Genomic DNA, 25568 nt, shown 5'->3' with positions numbered 1-25568 from the left:
TTTCTCTAATTGCAACATGCTTTGAAAGCAACCAGCATGGATCCCGACCAGACTGCGCAGATGTGCAGACTGGTCTGGATCCATGCCGGTTGCAAACGCACTATGTTGGTTTTCTCATGGTGCGGCTCTAGTGCTTTTCCTTTTAGCTGTGCCATGACACAAATTTTAAGTATTTTACATTTTATTTATACCACAACATAACTGCTTCTCCCTTTGCTCTATCGAAAATGTGTGTTTTTCCTGTTACATACGCCATGGCACAAGTGATTGTTTTCCCTTTCTTTGGCTTTAACACAAATGGGTATATTTTTGGCAATATTCTATCCCTTAACTTAAAGCCATTACACTAAATGAGTGCTTTTTTTTCCTTGTTTATGCTATGACAAAAAAAAGAGTGTATTTTTGGCATTTGTTCCCTTTTACTTATGCCATAACGCAAATGAGAGCTTTTCCTTCAATAACCTCTTCCTCGACTTTTCGACTAGACGTGGCTCGCTCAGCACCAACTGATAATATTGAACACACAAATACCATGACTACAGCAAAGATACACAGATAGAATGACCAGCCTGAAAAAAAAAAGCATAAAAATTATAAGTAGAAAAAAATGAATATATATTCTCATACATGACTATACATATGACATCGTCTGTATATCTGTACAAAGTCTTGCAATTATTAATTATTCTAATATGACTAACAATGCTTTAATCATAACAATGGTATTACAATATAAGATATATTAGAATGAAAATAATTTATAGCAAAACTTTGTTTAAACACCTTTTATACACTCAAGTGGTGACACATCATACGAAATAATTTTACTCAAGCTGTGCCCTCGTGAAATTATTACTCACAACTTATAACTACCCATCGTGTATCTATAGTGTTAAAACACAGTTTTGCTAAAAATTATTTCTTATTCTAATACATGTTTCTGTGTTAAAACACTCTTATGCTAGAATGACGTCACGTTAACATGCAGTGATGTCAATGTTTTTGTTGCGACCAAAAACGAGCGCTACTATATTTTGTCTACTATTTTAGATTAAGGGCATATTAGAATCGAAATGATTTACAGCAAAACCTTGTTTGAACATCTTCTATACACTCGGTTGGTATATGTCATACGAAATAATTTCACTCGTGCTGCAACTTAGTGAAATTATTACGCACAACATATAACCGTCCATCGTGTATCAATAGTGTTAAAATACAGTTTTGCTATAACTTATTTCTTACTATAATACAACAGTGACAATGGATATACAAATGGTCAGAAAACTTCAAATGTTCATGATAAGTACAGTGTTCTGTTAGCGTTCATTATTTGCCTTGTAGACGGTAAGAAAGATGTTTTGATAAAACAAAGGGATGATGCAAAGTTTTGACATCCCTCCATGAATCAGAGGTGGATGTTGAGTTACCTTGCCTCAAGCCAATCATTATACAGAAAATAACGCCACACTCAGTACTTGAACTCTTGTAACTCTTCCTCCAAACCTAACCTGAGCTCACCATTTTTTATAAGCTTTAACATCACACTGACAAAATTATAGGTCGTATGGTGCCTTTCCAAGGAAAAATCCAAGGTGCCCCTCCAAGTATTTTTTCATGCATGGATGTGTACCTGGGTAGAACCTCAACCATGACTTTCTTCAAGAATTCTCTACCTCTCGCAAAGATATGAACCAAGACCGGTCAGGGGCTGGTGACACAAAGTTAGCGATCATAACCGCTCCGGCCATAGAAGCTCCTCACAAGGCATGCTATAAAATTTTACACTACTAGAACCTACCTAAGCTGCACATATCCATATTATAGGCTGCCGACATATCTCCACAATAAAACTTCACTTTTTCTGAGGACCAACCAACAGGATACAGTAACAGGCCAATCACACAAAACAGACCTGAAATGTAAATTATGTCTGTAAATTCTTAACAATCGACTGGATAACATAGTAAATTAATACATAATATTAGTCCAAGTAATAGGACCTGCAGGGACAGCCACATTTGACTTAGAGCAATGGCAACTTTGAAACATTAGATCAGAAAATGAGCCATCTCAATAAGCCAAATGAGTAATGCTAATATGAACAAGAGATTGTCGAACATGAAATGCCGCCTTGATGCATTCAGTAATTGCACAAGGAACAGAAATTATAAGTTCACTGTAAACAAAAGTTCTACTGTTCTGGTCCAATCTGACCTTCACCTTTAACCTATTAACCTAACAAGAGATCACAGAATGATCTTGGCACCGACCACTGAGCCATCTTTTAATGTTCCAAATTTCAAGACTAGCTCAAGATCAAAATTAAGGTTAAATTTCATTTCAGTACAAAACACTGTGCATGTGGTCCAAACTTGAAAGCTGTGGCTTGAGAAATGTGAAAGTAGGTCACTAGATCAATTTTAAGGTCAAAGCTTATTTCAGTAGACAGAACTATGCATGTGCTTCATATTTGGAGGCTGTAGCTTGAGAAATGTGAAAGTAGATACTAGGTAAAAATCAATGTCAAATTTCAATTCAGAACACAAAAATATGCAAGCAGTCCAAATTTGAAGCCTGTAGCTTCAGAAATGTCAAAGCAGGTCACTAGGTAAATCTCAAGATCAGAGTTCATTTCGGTACACAAAGCTATGCACGTGGTCCAAATTTGAAGGCTGTAGCTTGAGAAATGTGAAAGTAGGTCACTAGATCAAAATCAAGGTCAAATTTTGTTTCGGAACACAAAACTATGCATGTGGTCCAAATTTAAAGCCTGTACCTTCAAAAATGTGAAAGTAGGTCACTAGGTCAATAACAAGGTCAAAGTTTGTATCAGTACACAAACCTATGCATGTGGTCAAAATTTAAAGGCTGTAGCTACAAAAATGTGAAAGTAGGTCACTAGGTCAAGATCACGGTCAATTCATGCCAAGGTTCATCTTGCCACTTAAAACAATACATGTGGTCCAAATTTGAATGATGAAGGTTATAGACATGAAGATTCTAAGTTTTTCCCTATATAAGTCTATATAAACCATGTGACCCCTGGGGTGGGGCCATATTTGATCCTAGAGGGATAATTTGAACAAACTTGGTAGAGAACCACTAGATGATGCTACATTACAAATATCAAAGCCTTAGTCTTTGTGGTTTGGACAAGAAGACTTTCACAGTTTTTCCCTATATAAGTCTATATAAACCATGTGACAACCAGTCGGGGCCATATTTGACCCTAGGGGAATAATTTGGACAATCTTAGTAGAGGACCACTAGACGATACAAAACATCAAAGCCCTAGGACCTGTGGTTTTGGACAAAAGGGTTTTTCTAAATTTTTTCCCTATAAACAAGTCTATATAAACCATGTGACCCCCGAGGTGGGGCCATATTTGACACCAGGGAAATTATAAATCTGAACAATCATGGTAGAGGACCACTAGATTTTGCTACATACTAAATATCAAAGCCCTAAGCCCTGTGGTTTTGGACAAGAAAATCAGAAATCGTTTAACTGTTCCTGGCAAATGTGACCTTAGACCTAATGACCTCAAAATCAATAGCAGTTATCTACTGGTCATGACCAACCTCACTATCCATTTTCTTGACAATAGGCCTAAGCCTTTTTGAGTTCTTGCCCGGAATCCATTTTACTGTTCCTGGTCACTGTGACCTTGACCTTTGACATACTGACCGCAAAATCAATAGGGGTCACCTGTTCATCATGACCAACCTCCCTATCAACATTCATGATCCTAGGCCCAAGCGTTCTTGAGATATCATCCGGAAACTGTTTTACTGTTCAGGGTCACTATGACCTTGACCTTTGATATACTGACCTCAAAATCAATAGGGGTCATCTGCTGGTGATGACCAACCTCCCTATCAACTTTCGGAAACGGACTGGTCTACAGACTGACCGACCGACTGACCAACCGACCAACAGACATCTGCAAAACAATATACCCCTCCTTCTTCGAAGGGGGGTATAACAATATGAACCTTTAAACATAAATAAGCCACATTATATGAAAACCAACATAGTGGCTTTGCCACAAGCATGGATCCAGACCAGCCTGCGCATCCACGCAGTCTGGACAGGATCCATGCTGTTCGCTTTCAAAGCCTATTGCAATATGAGAAACAGTTAGCGAACAGCATGGATCCTGACCAGACTGTGCGGATGCATATGCTGGTCTAGATCCATGCTGGTCGCAAAGCCACTATGTTAGTTTTCTCATGGCGCGGCTCATATAATGATTTGACTTTACTTGTTCACTTGACCCATATTCTGACTCCTTAATGGTATTCAATGCATCTTTCCATTAATGGTATTCAATGCACCTTTCTATTAATGGTATTCAATGCACCTTTCCATCAACTCAACCAATCAAGTCACCGTGTAAATGAATATTAAATGAAAACTAAAGTAAACCTTGTGGAGAAAATACTAAAGTTCATACTGGGGATTGTACCTAAGACATTGTGATCCATCACTTAAAGTTTAACACAATAGTAAGGCTGTTGGAAGTGGCCTATAAACCTACTAATGTATATCTGTCGAATATGGGGAAAACAATGGTGCATTAAAGTCAGAGCCTCAGCTGTCTGTCACAGACTATGAAACCAATGAGAGATTTTATGCAGTGTACACTGACATTAAACACCTACAATTAACTACAGCTCATAATGACCCATTGTTCTGACCATGACACATTCAAGGACAAGTTCATTCATAAAGTCATTATTTGAGCCGTGCCATGAGAAAACCAACATAGTGGGTTTGTGACCAGCATGGATCCAGACCAGCCTGCGCATCCACGCAGTCTGGTCAGGATCCATGCTGTTCGCTTTTAAAGCCTATTGCAATTAGAGAAACCTTTAGTGAACAGCATGGATCCTGACCAGACTGCGCGGATGCGCAGGCTGGTCTGGATCCATGCTGGTCGCAAACCCACTATGTTGATTTTCTCATGGCACGGCTCATTTAATCATACAAGCACAGTAATGTGTCAGACGATGTATTACATGAGGCTGATTGTATGTAATGTTTTCTTAGCAACCTGGTGGCAGTAATTTTAATGTCACATTAATACAGACATTGTATGCAAAAGGTGCTGTAAAATCTAAGTTAAAAAGGTAACACTTTGTAATTAGAAAGGTAACACTTTGTAGTCAGAAAAGTAACACTTTGCAGTCATAATGGTAACACTTTGTAATCATAAAGGTAACACTTTGCAGTCATAAAGGTAACACTTTGTAATTAGAAAGGTAACACTTTGTAGTCAGAAAAGTAACACTTTGTAGTCATAATGGTAACACTTTGTAATCATAAAGGTAACACTTTGCAGTCATAAAGGTAACACTTTGCAGTCATAAAGGTAACACTTTGTAGTCAGAAAGGTAACACTTTGCAGTCATAAAGGTAACACTTTGGAGTCATAAAGGTAACACTTTGTAGTCACAAAGGTAACACTTTGCAGTCATAAAGGTAACACTTTGCAGTCATAAAGGTAACACTTTGTAGTCAGAAAAGTAACACTTTGTAGTCATAATGGTAACACTTTGTAATCATAAAGGTAACACTTTGCAGTCATAAAGGTAACACTTTGTAGTCATAATGGTAACACTTTGTAATCATAAAGGTAACACTTTGCAGTCATAAAGGTAACACTTTGTAGTCAGAAAAGTAACACTTTGTAGTCACAATGGTAACACTTTGTAATCATAAAGGTAACACTTTGCAGTCATAAAGGTAACACTTTGTAGTCAGAAAAGTAACACTTTGTAGTCATAAAGGTAACACTTTGTAATCATAAAGGTAACACTTTGCAGTCATAAAGGTAACACTTTGTAGTCACAAAGGTAACACTTTGTAGTCATAAAGGTAACACTTTGCAAACAGAAAGGTAACACTTTGTAGTCATAAAGGTAACACTTTGCAAACAGAAAGGTAACACTTTGTAGTCAGAAAGGTAACTCTTTGCAAACAAAAAGGTAACACTTAAAAGAGTCAGAAAGGTAACTCTTTGCAAACAGAAAGGTAACACTTAGGAGTCAGAAAGGTAACACTAAGAAGTCAGAAAGGTAACACTCTGTGGTCAAAAAGGAAAACCACATTTTGTGTCATCTTTGAGGGTCACATTTATGCTCAAAGTAAGTAATTTAGTGTTACCAAAGTGTTACCATTGTGACCATAAACTGTTACATTTATGACCACTATGTTATTTCAAGGTTTTATGTTAAGTGTTACCTTTCTGGTTGCAGCAACAAAACCTTACCAAAAACAAAACTAGAGCCAAACTAAGTTACTTCTACAAACAAAATACTAGTAAGTTGTTTTCCGCTCATAAATGACATAAAAGATTCCAATCTAAAACATAAACAGAGTAATGATCGTAAACAAAAAGCTATTTTTAACTGAACAAGAACATACTTTATGTTTTATTTATATTATTGCACAATAACCTTGTTACTGAATAAACACCAATTCTGTTACCTGGAGAACAGTCAAGAATCTTATGCAAAAGATAATACGAAATTCTAAATACTACTTCATGATTTTCTGAACATAAAATGCATAATGTCAAGTAGTTATATTACTGAGAATGATTTTTTTTATGCTACCCTCTCTCACTCCCCAACCCCTATACTGAAGACCCAGGAAGGCATATAGTGTTTTAACTGTCTGTTCCAGGGTTTTTTTTGGCCGTTTTTATAGTCGTTATTGGGCTATATTCCCAATGCCAAAAAGTATGTTTTTTTCCCAAAATGAGTGCAAAAATTCCCAATCTACATTCTGAAAAAAAAAGTCATCAAAACTGCACAAACATTGACCAAATTATGGATAATTTTGTAATGGCAGTATGTTAAAAAGGTTGTACAATGTGAAACAAGTGTATGAGAAACTATATCCTATGGGACTAAATATTTCCCAATCTGGAACATTTACGCCTCCAAATTCCCAATTTTGGGGGTATAGGCTATGTTCCCAAAACAGCAAGAAAAAACCCTGCTGTTCTCACACTCTTTGATCTCAACTCCATTTTTAGTTACAGCTACTTTCAAACTTTGAAATATTACAACTTTATCAGAACTACATGTAGTCATCCTATAGTTTCCATCAACTTTTATGGTAAATTAAAATTTGTACACACAACCAGCATTATGTGTACATGTGCAGCATTATTATTGTTGGGACATGAAACTCCATCTCATGGTGGTGATCATTTGTACCAAGCTACATCAAAATCCCTCCATGCATGAAGAAATGCTCTGGACAAAGTCATTCTTGTATCTGACCTTTGGCCTCTAAGTGTGACCTTGACCTTAGACCTAGGGACCTGGCTTTTGGACCTGACACTCCTTCTCATGGTGGTGAACATTAAATTTTGTGCAGTTATATCAAAATCCCTCCATGCATGAAGAAGAAATGCTCTGGACAAAGTCATTCTGAAATTCCACCTTTGACCTCTAAGTGTGAACTTGACCCTAGACCTAGGGACCTGGTTCTTGTGCATGACACTCGGTCTCATGATGGTGAACAATTGTGCCAAGGTACATCAAAATCCCTCCATGCTGCATGAAGAAGATATGCTCCGGACAAGGTGTGTGGATGCCACCCACACTTCCACAAAGCAGAAGCATTCCAAATTCCTATTTTAGTAACAGTAACCCTGACCTTCCTTAGCTGACCTTAAAACATCAACATATTTGAAAATTAAACAAGAGCTGTCCGTAAGACAGCGCGCTTGACTTTTCTCAGTGCTTGACTTTGAATTAGAGCTTTGCCAGCAAAAAAAATTCCAAGTTAAAAAGGGACATAACTCTGTCAAAATTTAAATCAGAGTTATGGGAATTGTGTCTCCTGGTGTAGACTTTGATAGTAAATAACTATTCTGAGTTTCAAGTCAAAAGCTGTAATAGTAACAGAGATATTTCACTTTATCAAAAACTTTAACCAACGGTGACGGTGACGCCGATGCCGACACCGAGGCGAGTGCAATAGCTCTACTTTTTCTTCGAAAAGTCGAGCTAAAAACAAAACTATACCTTTGTGAAACAAAACAAAAAAATGATACCTACCTGCTATACTTTGTATCAATCCTGATACATTAAATATACTTTTTCCACACATTGACTGAACACATATGCTCATGACTGAAGCTCCCATTGTGTACACAAGCAAAATGGATCCTATGCAGAAGAAAATAAACGATCCTTTCCATGCATCCGGAAACTGAGAATTTGGCATTCCAAAATCTCGCACAAAAGTCGCACAGTTTTCCCGTTTTAAAATATTTTGGAATTTATGAAGTCTCGTACATCTGTTAATTATTCCAATAGTTGGGCGATACATGTCCTCACTGCCATCGGAGACTGTGTTATTATCAATATCCATTAAGGTCAACAGTCCTGGTTTACGCTCGTAGCCAATAAGCCATTGAGGTGACATCACAGAGGCGATCATGATTTGCGTCGTTGCTATGGTGAGCAACGTCCAAAAAATGGACCGACATGTAATTATTACTTGACACATCTTTTATCTGAAAATAGAATGAACAATCTATTAACTATCTGAAACAATAACAACATAGGCCAGTGCTTTAGATATAGGATATTATCAGCCTTCAAATTTTTGTCAGGCTGACAATATCCCATACCTGCTTATAAACAAGTGTCTTCTTGGTCTTGTGATGCTTCTTTCTAAAGAGGGGGCATGTATTAGAGTAAGCAAATTATCAGACCATTGGAACGCTTATTTCTAAAGTGGGGGCATGTATTAGAGTAAGCCTGGTATCAGATCATTGGTGCGCTTATTTCTAAAGAGAGGGCATGTATTAGAGTAAGCCTGGTATCAGATCATTGGAACGCTTATTTCTAAAGAGAGGGCATGTATTAGAGTAAGCCTGGTATCAGATCACTGGAATGCTTATTTCTAAAGAGAGGGCATGTATTAGAGTAAGCCTGGTATCAGATCACTGGAATGCTTATTTCTAAAGAGAGGGCATGTATTAGAGTAAGCCTGGTATCAGATCACTGGAACGCTTATTTCTAAAGAGAGGGCATGTATTAGAGTAAGCCAGGTATCAGATCATTGGAACGCTTATTTCTAAAGAGAGGGCATGTATTAGAGTAAGCCCGGTATCAGATCATTGGAGCCCGGTATCAGATCATTGGAATGCTTATTTCTAAAGAGAGGGCATGTATTAGAGTAAGCCTGGTATCAGATTTTTTAAAGAGCGGCCATGTATCAGAATAAGTCAGGTATCAGAAGAAAAAAAAAACGATCTTTCTTATGTCAAACTGTGAAAAACATTACAGTTCTAGATTGCCTTAACCTTGTTTTATTATGAAACATCAAAAAGGTGTGAAAGCTATCAGTTCACAATCAAAGTGTAAACTCTATCAGCCCTATGTTGTATCTTATCTATCAGTATAGGTAATAGAAACCAGGATCTGCTTTCTCAGTTTTCAGAACCTCTTTAAGTAGCATATGCTACATATGTAAACTGTTTCCTAAGTATCTGGGGCTTTTGAAATTTTTTGAACATTTCACTACAAATCAAAGACATATCATAAATTAATTTTATGTACAATAATTAGTCAAAAGTAACATTTGGGCCGCGCAATGATTAAACCAAAATAGTGCGTTTGTGACCAGCATGGATCCAGACCAGCCTGCGCATCCGTGCAGTCTGGTCAGGATCCATGCTGTCCGCTTTCAAAGCCTATTACAATCAGAGAAACTGTTAGCGAACAGCATGGATCCTGTTATTGAACAGCGGTTACGGAAGGTCGGTGGTTCTACCCAGGTGCCGGCTCATGATGAAATAATGCACGGAGGGGCATCTGGGGTCTTCCTCCACCATTAAAGCTGGAACGTCGCCATATGACCTATCATGTGTCAGTGCGACGTTAAATCAAAAAAAATTTTTTTTTAAAAATTGAACAGCGGATGCACAGGTTGGTCTTGATCCATGCTGGTCGCAAAGGCACTATGTTGGTTTTCCCATAGCGCGGCTCATTATTGATATCATTTAATTTTTATCACAATGTCAATTTGTTGCAGAGAAAATCGTATTTCTTGTTTTAGAAAAAAATCTTGATTTGTTATGAAGAAATTTGATTTCTTTTTTGATAAATATTAAACATATATAGAATGCAACCAAGCTAAATATAATACCAGACTTGGTTTGATCGAGTCTGTCCATGAGAGGCAATGGAATGGGTAACAGCCCTCACGTCCCCAAACACCAGTATAGGTGCAAGGACCCAAAAGACCAGAAAATATAACAACGCTGAATCCAAGAAATATAAAACTAAACCTTTTATGAAATATATAAATTCACATCACAAAACCAAGAGTACACATTTATTTTAGTCCAAACTTTTAACGTTTCAACAAAACTATTTTATATATCAAAGAAAATGTTTCACAAAAAGCCTTAAGCACTTGGACAAGACAAACTGAAAAAAATTTCATTAATCAGTTTAAAGCTAAAATTTGTCCCTCTAGGTCAGTGTTGTAACAGACCATCATTAATTTGCATTTTTTTCATTTTAGACGTACTTTTTGTACTTTTTGTGTCTAGAAAACTGTAGCAAATATATGTCAACTAAGCAGAGCATACTTGTCATGAAAACAATAAAATTAGGAAAAAATAGGCCTAAATTTGAATAAAAATATAAATACATTGGTCAGAACAGTCATCTATAACAAATGGCACTAAAATGACATAATCTTTAACAGAATGAGAAATTTCATTTCATTTCCTCCATTTTAATTGTGCATTATTTAATTTAGCAGTCAATCTCTACTGAACATTGTCCCATTATGCTTGACAAATATACAAGTTCATGATATCGTTTAAGTTTTATTTTATTTTCCGTGGTAATCAGCTAGTTATAGCTAGCTTATGACATTACAGACACTAAATCAGCTCAATACAAGCTATACTTCCTGCAAGCAGGCAAGGTTGTTACCGGTACTCAAGTGGGTTTTGAAACTGCAGCTTCATGCCTGAAGGGTGCCTAAGTACAAGATATGAATTCTCAACAATTGGAATGGTGGTAGAGTTGAACCTGCCTAAGTGACCCCCAGTATTAAGTAGCTTAACTTGCCTTACATTTTAAGCAGCTAATCACCATACATAATTCCAAAATTGACTTTTTGTACCAAAATAAACTCGTCTTAAGCAACCACCTGCCTTTATATCCTGTGACTGGCTGCTTGATACATGTTTTACTTTTAACCCTTAGCCTGCTGGCGGCAAGTGATTCTGCCTTTGCGACCAGTGCAGACCAAGATCAGCCTGCACATCCGTGCAGTCTGATCATGGTCTGCACTGTTCGCTATTCAGTCAGTAAATTTTCAGTGAACATCCCTTCAAATGATAAATGGTATTGCCCAAATTGAATGAAAGACCAGTCCATTTTAGAAATCTCTATCTCTAGCTCAGTCAGCAACTTTGAAAGAAAACATCATTCAAAACGAGGAAGTTTTGTTATAGCTGTAAGATCTTTAAAAATTCACCAAACCATCCAAATTTTACATCGATAATTTCATTTTTGGTGGTTTTAATGTCACACCTACACAATTATTATAAGAGCCGCGCCGTGGGAAAACCAACATAGTGGCTTTGCAACCAGCATGGATCCAGAATTCTATGCCCCCCAGTGATGCTCAAACCCACATCTGTGAGTGGTAAGTGGTTTGAAGTCAGCAATCTTAACCACTCAGCCACAGAGGGCTCCCACATTAATAAATGAAATAACAATTATTATATATATTAAAATTCAAGAAATTTCTTGGCATTATTTCCTAGAATGTAAACAATTCCATTAAACAGAGCACACTTCACCTGAGAAAACTACTTGGAAACCTGTCCGTTTCAATCAGAGATGAACAATATTCCCCCAGTTGTAAATACCTTCAGCTATTTCTGGAAAATGATGGCGCATAATATAGTAGATAACACTGTCACAGACGCCAAAATAAAATGTAGGAGAAAAACAAAAAATTTGAGAAAAAAATGTTTTCTTTGAAAACTTTCCAAACCTTTGTTTACTACTTTATATAACGAAATAGACTACAATTCCGGCACGATAATTTAAACGACAGCATGTTTTTATTACTGTTTGATTGTTATGGTTCTCTTGCATTGTTAACCTTAAAAAGCGTGTCAATGGTAGAAGTTAAGAGCATATTGTAATTATTTTCTGTATTGAAACGTTTTAATGAAGAAAAGTCATAATTTATAATCAAACATGTTGTCGTTTGAGTATCGAGTTATCGTGTGGGATTTATACTTCCGTTGACGTGAAATGACTGAACCTTAATGAACCATAATACATTATACAAATCTTATTACCCCAGCATGATGTCCAAAATTAGCAAGTGATTTTCTCCCTTTAAGGTAATAACAATCAGCAATTACCATGGAATTACCTATTTTCGTAAAGCAATTTAGCATTCTTTAAAGCCCTGCTCCGTGGCTATTCAAATTCTATTGTGTGTGTATGCAACCCATGATTACAATAGGTAATAGTTAACGGCCACGCACCACACTTTTGCACGCAAAACCACAGGTAATTTATATAGAATTTTATATAAAATAGACTCTATTTTGACAGGGTCACTGTTCATAGTCAGGATTTTCATTTTCAGTGACAATTTAAGGTTAAAAGGTAGGACTGGAGCAGGTCTTTAAACATTAACAAAGCTCAAATCACACACTGCGAATTACACTAATTTGCCAGTCATCATTACGGTCAACTACCATAAAAAGATGATTTCCTCATATTAATGGTGGTTACGGTAGTTTTAGGTAAAAAATTTCCCGAAAATAGAATTTCTTCAGACTTTGTATATGAACACAGTGTCATGTTACAAACAGAATTATGAAAAATGAAACTGAAGGTCACCATGCTTGTTCAGGAATCATCTGCCCTTGAATATGCAAATTTGAAGAAAAAAATCCAGTTTTGAGGGCAGATAACACCTTAACAAGCATGGTGACTGTTTTTGCATTTTTCTGTTTCTAACATGAAACTGTGTTCATATACAAAGTTTGAACAAATTCTAATATTGGGAAATTTTTGCCCGTCTCTCATACAAGAAACTGCAGCAAGTGTCAGTTAAGGGACCTGGGTGCAATATTAGTTTACAGGCTTAAAAAATAACTGTATACTGCAAGATCAAAACTGTAAGTGAAGTATTTATTTTCATTTCACAGTGAAAATTAGTCCTCAGAAACAGTTACACACTTTAGAGAGAAAATTTACAGCATTTGTGAGACATTTTTAAGACAACAAGAGCTGTCCGTAAAAAAACTTTTAAGTACAAAAGGGGCATAATTCTGTCAAAAATACAATGAGAATTATGGGGTTTGTAACCATACACGCAGATGATGATTATAAAGAAACATTTTTAATTTCAAGTCATTGTCTTTTAGAATACCAAAGATATGTCTATAAACAAAGCTTTCGAAAAAATTTAACATGAAAATAATTCCAAATATAACAACTTTGTGACCTTGACCTTGGGTATTATACTTGGTTAGTGTGCTTGACAATGTTTATGTGAACTTACAGTAAGGTATAAGCAATATATTGTAACAAAGATATGACAGAAAAACAAAGGTTGCCAAAAAACTTTAACCTTAAAAGTAACCTAGGTATAACGCCTTGGTGACCTTGACCTTGGGTATAATGGGCTCAGCCCCTACCTATACTTTATTTGTATGCTGGACAATGTTTATGTGAAGTTACAGTAAGATACAAGCAACAGTAACAAAGATATGACAGAAAAACAAAGGTTGCCGAAAAACTTTAACCAAGAAAGGTCACGCCAACACAGACGCCGGGGCGAGTATAATAGCCCCACTATTCTCCGAATAGTGGAGCTAAAAACTGACATTCTGATGCTGATCTAGAGGCATGTCCGTTTACAGTTTCTTTTAGGGTAAACATAAAACAGAAAGTTACATGTTTGACATTAGGTTCTACTCTTACTTAAAACTTTTCAGTGACTATTCTCTCATTTGTACTGCATACATACCCCGTAACCAATTTAATATTTTGTATTTTGCTCCTCTTATTCATCTATTATATGGTTTAATGCTTTAATTAGTTAAATATTTCCTTTCAATTTATTGAATTTAAGAATCTGTCATAAATCTGAGACAGGCAGCTTAAAAACTTCAAAACTTCACGCAACTCATATATCATATTAAAACACGCAACTCATATATCATATTAAAACACATCCTAGACAAAGATCCTAATTATCCATGAACACAATGTCCATTCACAATAAGTCCTTGCAATGCCATATCAAAAGACATTGTCAACACTGTTTGCGTTGTAAACAAAATATGACGTCTCAAAGAATCTGTTTTTCTATCATTTATGACAAATTAAGCAAGAATGAATGCTTGCATAAAAAATGCACTCTATTATCTATTCTATTTAAGGTATAAAGTATGTTGTCTTTGAACAAAGGACATGCACTCCTTAGAGACATGCAAATGCGATTAAATTACTGCATTTAAATCTGTTAAGATAACCTTTTTTTGTATGCATGAAGAAAGGTCACTAAGCTTTGAATCTCACAAACAAATCTAGAAAACATCTTTTAACTCTTCTATAGAACAAAATTGAAGGCCATGGAAATTTATCTTAATTGCGTGTTACTTCTTTGAATTTGAAAAATCATGTAACCAACTTCAAGAAAGACAGGATGCATATCAAAATTCAGCTGTTTTTCCATTTATTTTTTTACAGTATAACATTTTGTTTTTTTTCTATTGCACAATGACAAAAATATGTTTCATTTATCTCCTTAACTATGATAATAAACTATCACATGTCCAGAAACAATAGCACCAGTTTGACTGCCCTTAAAGCATCACATGATCAAAATAATCTACTGGTAATTAAGAGGCAAATGACCATGAAATAGATATATGCAAACGAATATTATGCAAATGAGCAAAAATTGGCATGAATTACATATGCATAAATTAGATATGCAAATTAGACCACGACATGGTGACTTTTAATACCCGTATTATATTTCTAGCTGTTAGTAATGATTTATTTTGATCTGAAGGTAGATTATGATAGAAAGACTTATTTTTGTGATTACCTCCCTTTAACAGACATAAACCATTCATAACTCAGATTACCTACCTTTTCAGTTTTGTTGAAGACATTTTTTCATTTAGAAAAATACTGCTTGCCATAGGGCACCAGAACCAATTAGTTTTTTAAACATAACAAACACTTGTATTAATCTCAAATGAGGAACAAAAAACTGAAAATGATCAAAACACTTTTACTTAACATGCTTTAAGATCAAAGTAAAATGTTGAAATGATAAAGATCTTCTAACAATGAAAAACTACTTTATTTCAGTTACACATAATCTATCTGACATCGAAAATGACTTTTTCATTACAGTAATGTAATATGTTTACAAAATGTATTAAGTACACTGTTTCACTATTGATCAACAACACTTTAATATTTTCAATATATTATTTAGGCTACAGAACCAAATCCCTGGTGTCACCTCATCAAAAACTAATATTTCACTTAGTCTAGGTTATGAGTGGAACAAGGACTTTGGCATAATGGCAGCAGTTCTATAATTGTCCTTTACTAAGGCCTAAAAAAAAAAATTCTTTGTTTCCGGTAACATGCTGAAAAAAATTAGGGTAGGTAGGTCGGCATTTTTTTTTTTTTTTGGAAATTTTTTTTATTAAGGGGGACTTTTCGGAAATTATTTTTTTGTCAAAAAATGATTACAAATAAGGGGATTATGCCTTTAGAGCATCAGTAAGTTGATTTCTAACATCACTGGCTATGTTTAAAGCATAAAAAGTGCAGTTTTGCATCTTTTTGTTAAAAAGTTGAAAAAAATATTTTCCAGGGCCATAAAAACATTTAGGGTCGGGCCAAAAATTTAGGGTAGGTCGGGATACCGGAAACAAACAATTTTTTTTTTACGCCTAATGATTTGAGCCGCGCCATGAGAAAACAAACATAGTGCATTTGCGACCAGCATGGATCCAGACCAACCTACGCATCTGCCCCTTGAAAGTCTCAGTTGTGCATGCATTTTACTCATACCCTTGTGTAGTCAAAATAATTTGACAGTCAGATTGTTTTATATTTGTGACGGGCAATCCAACCGTCAAAACTTCGAAAACAGCACATAAATAGGTTTAAATCACCAGGAAATTTGTAATTTTGGAAATTATTTGAATTTTTTTTACATGAATCAAAAAGGAATTGAATCCCCTTTCAATACAATGTCATGTAAGTTTTATTTGAATTTAGCTCATATTCGCAACAAGTCAGCATTTAAACCCAAATCGGCAGCGATGACAATTTCATCAGAAATTTCCACCACTATTTTGATCTTTCGAGCATTTGACACAAGTGGAGATATTGCCTATAAGAAAAATAACACAATATTTCCTAGGATCACGTAAAATTTGTTGGACTACCCCCTTGTGTGTACATGCAAATAAAGCCTGAAATCATGTATTAAATCAGTATACATGTCACATAAGGTCACATTCATTCTATCACGATAAACACCCACAATATTTACCTTAAATTATTGTTCAAAACTGCAACAAAATATCATATCCCCAATATTATATTCCAGCTACAACCACACTGCTGCATATCCTTCAACAAGTGTTACAACAATTTTCACAAGTAGCTTGCTCTTCTCCCAACATTTCCAATACATTTTCCTATAAACCCTTCAATAATTTATTTTCCAATATTTCCCCCCAAGCTGGCATTCTGCACAGAGATTAGATAAACCATTTATAATCAGTGCTCAGTTTTAGACCCAGTGAATGATTCATATAAAATCAATCAGCTAAGCACATTATTTTCCTGAAATTTTTGTGAGTCTTCTACCAGGAGTTCTGAGTGGTTTTCACAACTTGAGAAAATTATGAATCACCACCAACTGACTGATCAGAGGTTTGACTCTTCCACCCAATTTATACTACATATAAGACAGATCTGCGGAACAGACTAACCTGGGATTAACAGTTTTATCTTCAGTATTTCAACTAGATATAAATATGTCAATTAACTGGGTCGATCTTCCTGTTTAATATCTGTACCAGATATAACATATTCTCCACAAGTAATTTACAACTTCCCCTCCATGAAGAAAGTGCTTATGAAAGAATGATTTCAGATCTTGAATTCTGTCAAAGAAATTCACCTGTACACAGGGATTTGAACCATGTTTCAATTACCACAGTCTTGTGCTCCCTGTCTGAGCTGACAGGGCTAATCTCTGGGCATTTTCTGTGCAAAATAGTACTGCAATTGCTTTGTTTTTCTATCTCTGCATCATGCACCCAATAAAATCTAAATAATTATATAGGTAGTCAATTTACACTTAAAGACTAAAGCATGCCAGTAGTAAGCCATAAAAACCGTGTACTCAACTGCAGCACCAACTTCCCGAAACCAGTAAATTATTCATTGCAGCTTATAACTTCACAGATTCAGTTCCAGGTGCAAATCTCCCCAGGGAGACAGATGAGCTAATCACAAGTTTCACAGATTATCTGATTCACTTAGATCTATATAGGTAATTTAATAATTGCCAGTATTATTCATCCGCATTGTGAAATCATTTATTTTTGTGGGTTCATAAGTTTTGTGGTTTTTGGACTTTGTGGTTTTTATCAACCCATGAAATTAAGTCCCAACCAACCAGAATAATTCGAATTTTCTTTATATTCATGAAATCATATTGCCATGAAATAGCAATTTTAGCCCAAACCACCAACTTTCATGTCCATAAAATTAAATGATTTGGCAGTACAAGATAAAACATGCAGGCATCAACTGGGGAAAACTAGAAATTTCTGGGCACCGTGTAAAATATGGAGTGGAGTCATGGAGTGGAGTGGAGTGGTGGAGTCTGGAGTCGATTTTGGAGTCAATTTTGGAGTCAAATTTGGAGTCAATTTTGGAGTCAAATTTGGAGTCAATTTTGGAGTCAGTTTTGGAGTAAAAAAAACTGACCTCAACAAGATTAATTGAACTATTTCAATAGTTAATAAAACCTAAAAATTCATTAAATGATCCTACGTTTATATGTCACCTCCAAATAATTATCCACATAAGTATTTCACACTTACATGTACCAGTAAACTGTTGAATCATGAATGGGCTCAATATCATACTCCTCTAGAAATAACAATAACAGTTACTGATGTTTTCTAAAATGACCCTTATCAGACTGGTAAGAATAACTTGCCATTACATTGGATAGTTAATTACAACAAATCACTCTCTACTTTATGACAGATTTCTACAAAATTCTGCTGGAGAAGGTACTGGTACAGCACCTCAGCATGATATCTCATTCTTATCAGGACTTGACCCCTAGTTCCTTCATGGTTTGTTATTTATGATGTTGGGTCAGATTTTGCCTGAAGATTACTCAGAGAGAATTGATAAACATTTCTAACTTGAAATGTGAAATAATGAGAAAGTATTGTTTTAAGTTTTTAAAATGAATCCGGAAAAAAACATCTGCATTTTTAAAGATTTGCATTTTGTAAATTTTAAGTTCAGACTGTTAAATAGTAAACATGTAAACAGGTCTGCTTTCTGCAAACAATGCAGACCATGATCAGCCATGGTCTTCGCTGGTCAAAATTCAAAATTTATAAACGATACCTATATCAAATAACGAATGGCGTAATGAGAAAATAACAAGGTCAGAATTTATAAATATCCATGTTACTCTCGAGTCAGCTATAAAGATTGCAGGCGAGTAGCCAGGACCTTGTTCATAGTACGCAGGGGTGGTGTTGGGGGTACGGGGGTATCCTCCCCCAAGAATTTTTTAAAATGAGAACAGCAAATGGTGCATTTTGGGTATATATTTGAAGTAAATACAGTGAACGTAAACCTTGTTCTTTTTTTTTTTTTTTGTTTTGTTTTTAATAAATTTCATACAAAATGTATTATTTTAGTAGACCTACACACATGTGAAAGAGACATTTTTATTACAGATATTTTTCAGTACATACAATAAGATCGAGCCAATATGCACCCTAAAACAGAGCAAACACCTATCCCTTTTCTATACAAACTGACCGATCATTTGGTCCAATCTCTAAAAACACTGGTTTAAAAAACGCAGGCTTTTGTTGTAACTTTAAAATAAATCAACAAAGGCATATTGATGGGCGACATTGAAAAAATGTTCTAAGTGTTTATTTAGAATTATTGCTATTACGTTCCCTTTCACGTTAAGCCTGCAATAACCCTCGTTGTTTTCAGTAGTTTGGAAATTTCTATGCTTTAATGGTTTGATCAGATTTCTACAGACGTTCTTTATGAAAACAATGCTTAAGACCGAACAAGATTTGTAGAGAGGCTGATATCTTTGAATTCTTTCTTCGTGAAATAAATGCTACTTGAAATTATAATATCCAAAGTGTTTCTGGGACTTTAATACCCTTGGTAAACCATAATATTACCAATAATGACATGACCATTGTCTTAAAACACAGACTCTAATAGAAATTTTATAACCAGGAAAACCGTGATGAAAACAGTTATAACCAGTGTTGTTTTTTTTTCTTCGACCATAAAATCAAGGAATTCCATTCCTAAATTCACCACAAAAATGATAATAATAATTAATATAGACCAAACACTTCAGTAACATTAAGCATCAATGAGACTCCACTCACAAAATCCCTTAACATTTAAAAAAAAGTCCTGCTTGAGAGGCCGCATAAAATTAGAGACCATTTGTCTTAAGACCCATTTTATCAATCAAGACTGTTTCAATAAGAGACAATTACATATATTTAGTGACTACAGGCCTGAGAGAAATCACCCCCATGCCTCCAATCCAAAAATGGCTCCAAAAAAGACTCCACTCCAAATTTGAGTCCAAAATCAACTCCAAATTTGACTCTGAAAAAGACTCCACTCCAAAATCGACTCCAAATTTGTCTCCAAAAAAGACTCCACTCCAAATCTGACTCCAAAATTGACTCCAATATTGACTCCAAAATCGACTCCAGACTCCACTCCACCACTCCACTCCACGACTCCACTCCATATTTTACACGGTGCCAAATTTCTGGCAGCTTTTCTATAAAAATGATGGGTCAGTGAGAATAAAAAAATTGGTTGCTATGGTAACATCATTAACAAAAACAGAAGCTGGTATAAAACAATATGTTTTATCTATCCCACACACGCCCAAATTAACAAGTAAATTATAGTTAGATAGAATGTAGAAAATGTGGATTTTGACAAATTGTCTGTGAAATGTGTGATAAAAAACTAATCTGTAAAGATGAAAGGGTTGCCATAGTTATAAAAAGAACAGATAGAATCATGGTCTTCCTATAGGACTGTGGGCAATGTTAGGAGGTTCTTGGTGATATATGGAAGGGTAGCGGGACCCTAACATTTCAACAGGAGCAAGTGTTGCTGGCTCAAACATCACTTTTGACTGGAATATGGCTGTAGTCTCAAAAAAAATTAAACTGTAAGGCAGTTTGTTTGGTTTTTGTTTGATTTTAACTCAGTTTTTCAACAGAATTTCAATTATGTATCTGGTAACCAGTGTTCCTGTTCTCCGCAAGTAGCTGCCAACTTCTCCACATGACTAAGAGGTGGAGGACAATGATTTCTGACACAATGTCTTTTATCTTATCATCACCAGCGGAGAACATAAGCCTCACCCAGATTCAAACTCATGACTCCGCGATCAGTAGATCTGCGCTCTTCCTACAAAATCTAATACACATGCAGAACACGCGTGGGTACAGACTGAGTGGGGAGGGGTGGGGGGTTAGGGGGAAGAGGTTGTCAGAAAACATAAGTCTGTCTGTCCCTCAGAGACTGTTACTGATTAATATCTGATTTTTGCAAGAGTACATTCAAGTGTCACATTTTCTGTTACAAGACAACAGCCCATAGGCTTCTGTAAAAATGATAATTTAAAACTTGAAACTCTGCGAAATGTCTATTTCGAACAGAGTCATATACAGGTAAATTCTGGCAGTCAAAAAACAGCAGTCATTGTCAACATTTTGGGAGTCATCAGTAGAGTGGCAGACTTTTATAAATGGAACAAACAGGTCCTAAACACCAGTTCAAACAACAAGAAACACCCAAAACAACACTGCAATGGCATGTTCTAATCTCTGGCCTGGCCTGGCCTGGCCCGATGAGCTCTATTTTCGACTGGGCCGGGCCAGGCCAGGCCAGGCCAGGCCAGATTTTATTATACATAGAGAAATGTATGGCATAAAATCTAAATATACAATTACAATAGCAGGCAGTATTAACCTGCATTGTTTACTTGCTGCATGTCAACCAATCCTCCGGAGAATCATTAATTAGCCGTCATTCATCTTATTTGAAATACAGATTTGCACTGAAGAAAATGGTGTAACTAAATGATAACTACCCATTTTTTCTGTAATCAAATTATTTAAAGTCAACTTTAACACTTATATAGTTTTAAAACTAATGGCTAATTTCATTGATAAGTTTACCTGCTGCAATATAACTGAATATTTACATGCACTGAGAACACATCTCTTTGGGAATTGTAATTACAGGTTGTGTCCCTGCTATCCTTAGCTGACCTTTTAACTATTCAGTTGAACTTTTAATGTGTTTGGATAAGTTAAGCTGATATTCAATTTATGGAAGAGTAATGAAAATAATATTCATTAATTGTGGGACCTCTAACTCATTGTCAGGGTGTTGGCATTTTAGATTATTGATATTTTTCTTGCACAAACAAATAATGGTGCATTGTGTTTATGTTATTTCTAAGTGGTATATTTCATGCTAAAAGATGCTCTTGAGCCTGTTTCACAAGACTTTGTATGATTTTTTTCCCCACATATTTAGATCAATATAAAAACAATCTTACAAAAATATTCAGTATGTGTATAACCTAAACTACAAAATTTATATATCGCTTCCCCGCACCATACTATCCCAGGTTCTAGAACGGAGGTAGCATTATTTTAGAAATTGAAAGTTGTTGTCCGTTAGTATTGACAGGTGCCACTCTTTATTTTACATCATATTTGTAACCTGAAAATATCTAAATTGACCAAAATAACATGCAAAGTTTACCAATGGCACAGTGGCGTAGTGATAAGTTCTCCGACTTTCACACATGTTACCGTGGGTTCGATTTCAATTCAGACTGTTTTCATTAAATCAATATAATGTCATTTTATTGATACTGGTTTTATTCTTACAACATTTTATGGTAATAATCTACTATGTAGAAGAATGTCAAATACTTGTGTATTTCTTTCAATAAATGAACAATAAATCACGATAAGTGATAATTTTCCTGCATTCTAAGTTTACAGAGGAAATTAAAAAAAATGATAATGAAAATGGTCAAACAGGTGTTTCGAACTTACAGTCCCGAGATTGGTGGCTGAACGTTTTGTCAGCACAACTTTATCTGCATGTACGACCTGGCAGTAAAGAAATGTTTATATTTTATTTGGTTTTCAATATTTATATTTTGTTTGGGCACAATTTTTTTTACGGAAGCATACAAAATATATTCTTGAGTGCTAGTTCAATAATTTCGTACAATACTAAATAATCCTCAATAGACAAAATAATAAAATTAGTTAGGTTATTCAATTTTGGGAAAACCAAACCACCAGTCAAGGGTCAATTGAGGTGGAGATCCCCTGATAATAGTCATAACAATTAATCAGGCATCACCTTTAAATTAGACATAATAGTTATGTCAGCTACAGGCTTATTCCCAGGTGTATAATTTTACAGAGTGGGAGTTCAAAATGTATTTATATAATGTCTGAAATATCCAAACTTATTCCAAAAGTCAGATTTTAAAGATGCTATAGAAATCACTTTCACGAAATTGAAATCTATGGCCTGGCCTGGCCTGGCCTGGCCCGGCTCAGTCGGAAATTGGGCTCATCGGGCCAGGCCAGGCCAGGCCAGGCCGGGCCAGGCCAGGCCAGAGATTAGAACATGCCCACTGCAATAACGATGTAAACTTATCAAACAAAGACATTTCTGTACATCTGTAACCACTTGCCTGTCTGTTCATTAGGTGCTAATGTAGGACTGATAAGCCATTGGCTTTCTCTGGACACCCACTGTGAGTAATGGTGGTATAGGTCATAAAAGCCAGAAAGGTTGTTATGGGTTATGTTAACCATAACTCATTACTGTCATGTTGCTCCAACCAAATGCTTTCACACATTTAAAGGGAGTCTTGCTTTCAATTATTTTTTTTTTTGGATCATATGAAAAATTCTTATGCTTCCATAAAGCTTAAAACTTTATATTAAAACAGACAAAGCAGATATTCATTTAAATGTTACGTCTAACTGCATGGTAAGAAAATCACCACTTTCAATATTACATCATGAATTTATACAATTATAGCCATAAAGGGAGGTAATCATTAGAGCCATAAAGGGAGGTAATCATTAGAGCCATAAAGGGAGGTAATCATTATGAATAGATTCAATAATATTTTCTACTGTGTTAATTAAGAAATAATGAAAAACAGAGTTTTAACGTTATTAATGCACTGAAAGAGGTTATATATCTGTGGAATAATTTCACGTGGGCGTAGGCCGAGTGAATTATTCTGGCGACGTATAACCGATTCTGAGAGTATTAATTTAGGTATAACACAATTTTGCTATATATTATTTCCATTATAGTATGCCCTTAACCCTTAGCCTGCTGGCGGCAGATGATTCTGCCTTTGCGACCAGTGCAGACCAAGATCAGCCTGCACATCCGTGCAGTCTGATCATGGTCTGCACTGTTCGCTATTCAGTCAGTAAATTTTCAGTGAAAACCCCTCTGAGTAATAAGTGGTACTGTCCAAATTGAAAGATGGACTAGTCCATTATAGAAATATAGCAGGTTAAGGGTTAATCTAAAACTGCGGACAAAATATTGTAGCACTCTTTCTTGGTCACAACAAAAACATTGATGTCATCGCGCATTAACGTGGCATGACTTCATTCTAGCGTGTGTTTTAACAGAAACAAGCATATTAAAACTGATATTCAAACCATTGGAAAACAGTTATTGTAAACAGAATTTAACAAGAGATAGATATATTTTATATCTATAACAAAATGAGTGGCAGCCACACTATATGAAAAAAAGCATTAAGAGCCTTTAAAATGTGTTGAAATGTGTGTTTTCTGAAGGTGACTAGTAAGGAGTTAGTGCTTTACAAAATTAATTCCTGTACATCATAAAAACCAACAATTCAAACTGACAACTTTTGAAAACTGAACAGAATCAGAATAGCACAAACTATGAGCTTGCTAATCAATTTAAGGAGTCATGTAATAATACGAAATAAATCATGAATATATCCTACCTACAAGATGTTTAAATGTTAATCCAAATTTCTGGACCTCTGATTATCCACTGTAACCTCCCACACATGCACGAACCCTTGACCAGTTTAAGTCCTTTAATAGGCCAAACTAAGAAAATAATTTGATTATTTTTGTACAGTCCTACTCCTAAAAATCACTGAATCCGGTAAAACACTGCACACACTGAATTATTTCAAAACATCGATATAAAACTTGATATCATAAATAAAGTTATTTGCAAACTTTATTTCACTTACAAAGCATTTAATCTACCTGAGAAAACTTCACCCGTATCATTGATAATTTATAAACTTCTATTGAAAATTATTGACATGGAAAATTTAATATTTTATTTTCCTCAAAACACTTTGATGTAAACAATATTTTATATAGCTATATGTTACCATTAATCCCTTTTTATGTTTCAAGGGACATGAAATTGGTAAATCTGTTCTGATTTTATGTATTATAATATTAAGTATATATTCACTCCCACTAATAGGAATTAAACATAAACCACTTGAAAAAGAAAAGAAAAACCCATAAATAACTATACCTTGCCTAATCCTACTTAATCATAGATCAACCAGAAGCTTAACCTTTCCTGTAGAAAAAATAATCCTCTTAATGAAGAATTTTCGCCAGTTGTAGATCATTAAATCTAATACCCCTCCACCCCTTTCTAATAGCTGATTATAAGAAACTACATGCAGTAAATTAGGCGAGGATAACATCTAATTACTCAAAATTTCTGTTTGAGAATGTAAAGTGTCTTGGCAAGCTGCTGTAATTTCCAATTTTATAACTCTGGTTTAAATTCTTCTCATGTTTTTAATATTTCTTTCTCATAAAATCAAAAACAAAAGTGAGATTTTCAATGGGGTTAGTTCATACAACTTTAGAAGGATTCTTTTGTGAAATTTATGTTTTGTAATATACAGTCATACCTGTGTTAACAGCCAGTATAAGGAGCAACATAACCTGGCTGTTAAGGCAGGTGGCCACTTCAGACAAGTATAAATCAGCCAACTGTAGGCTTAAGTGACTGGTTAATACAGGTGACAGCTTATAGTTAATCACAAACACTGCTAAAGGCTGTAAGTTGGATCCAAGTCAGGA

At 35.3% G+C, this 25568-nt stretch overlaps 1 protein-coding gene across 9 annotated transcripts in view; it reads right to left on the bottom strand.

Annotated features, from left to right (window-relative positions):
- Nucleotides 1-412: 412 nt before the first annotated feature.
- Nucleotides 413-25568, bottom strand: part of LOC123541722 (LHFPL tetraspan subfamily member 2a protein-like) — a 36650-nt gene continuing 11494 nt past the window's right edge. For 4 of the 9 annotated variants that reach the window (XM_045327286.2, XM_045327281.2, XM_045327284.2 and 1 more), the window contains exons 2-4: nucleotides 8083-8543; nucleotides 1802-1915; nucleotides 413-569 (exon numbers count right to left, since the gene is read on the bottom strand). In XM_045327286.2, the coding sequence (XP_045183221.1) occupies nucleotides 424-569; nucleotides 1802-1915; nucleotides 8083-8536 (714 nt within the window). In that variant the 5' untranslated portion in view covers nucleotides 8537-8543 and the 3' untranslated portion in view covers nucleotides 413-423. Of the gene's footprint in view, nucleotides 570-1801; nucleotides 1916-8082; nucleotides 8544-11861; nucleotides 11949-14059; nucleotides 14239-16621; nucleotides 16939-24448; nucleotides 24609-25568 lie in introns of those variants that run through there. The other 5 variants (XM_045327288.2, XM_045327277.2, XM_045327276.2 and 2 more) reach the window with 5 other exon arrangements.

This window comes from Mercenaria mercenaria, chromosome 19 (genome assembly GCF_021730395.1).
Source record: "Mercenaria mercenaria strain notata chromosome 19, MADL_Memer_1, whole genome shotgun sequence".
In the NCBI taxonomy this organism is placed as follows: Eukaryota; Metazoa; Mollusca; class Bivalvia; order Venerida; family Veneridae; genus Mercenaria; species Mercenaria mercenaria.
Note: the sequence above shows the minus strand (reverse complement) of the source record. Positions and strands in the feature narration are given on the sequence as shown.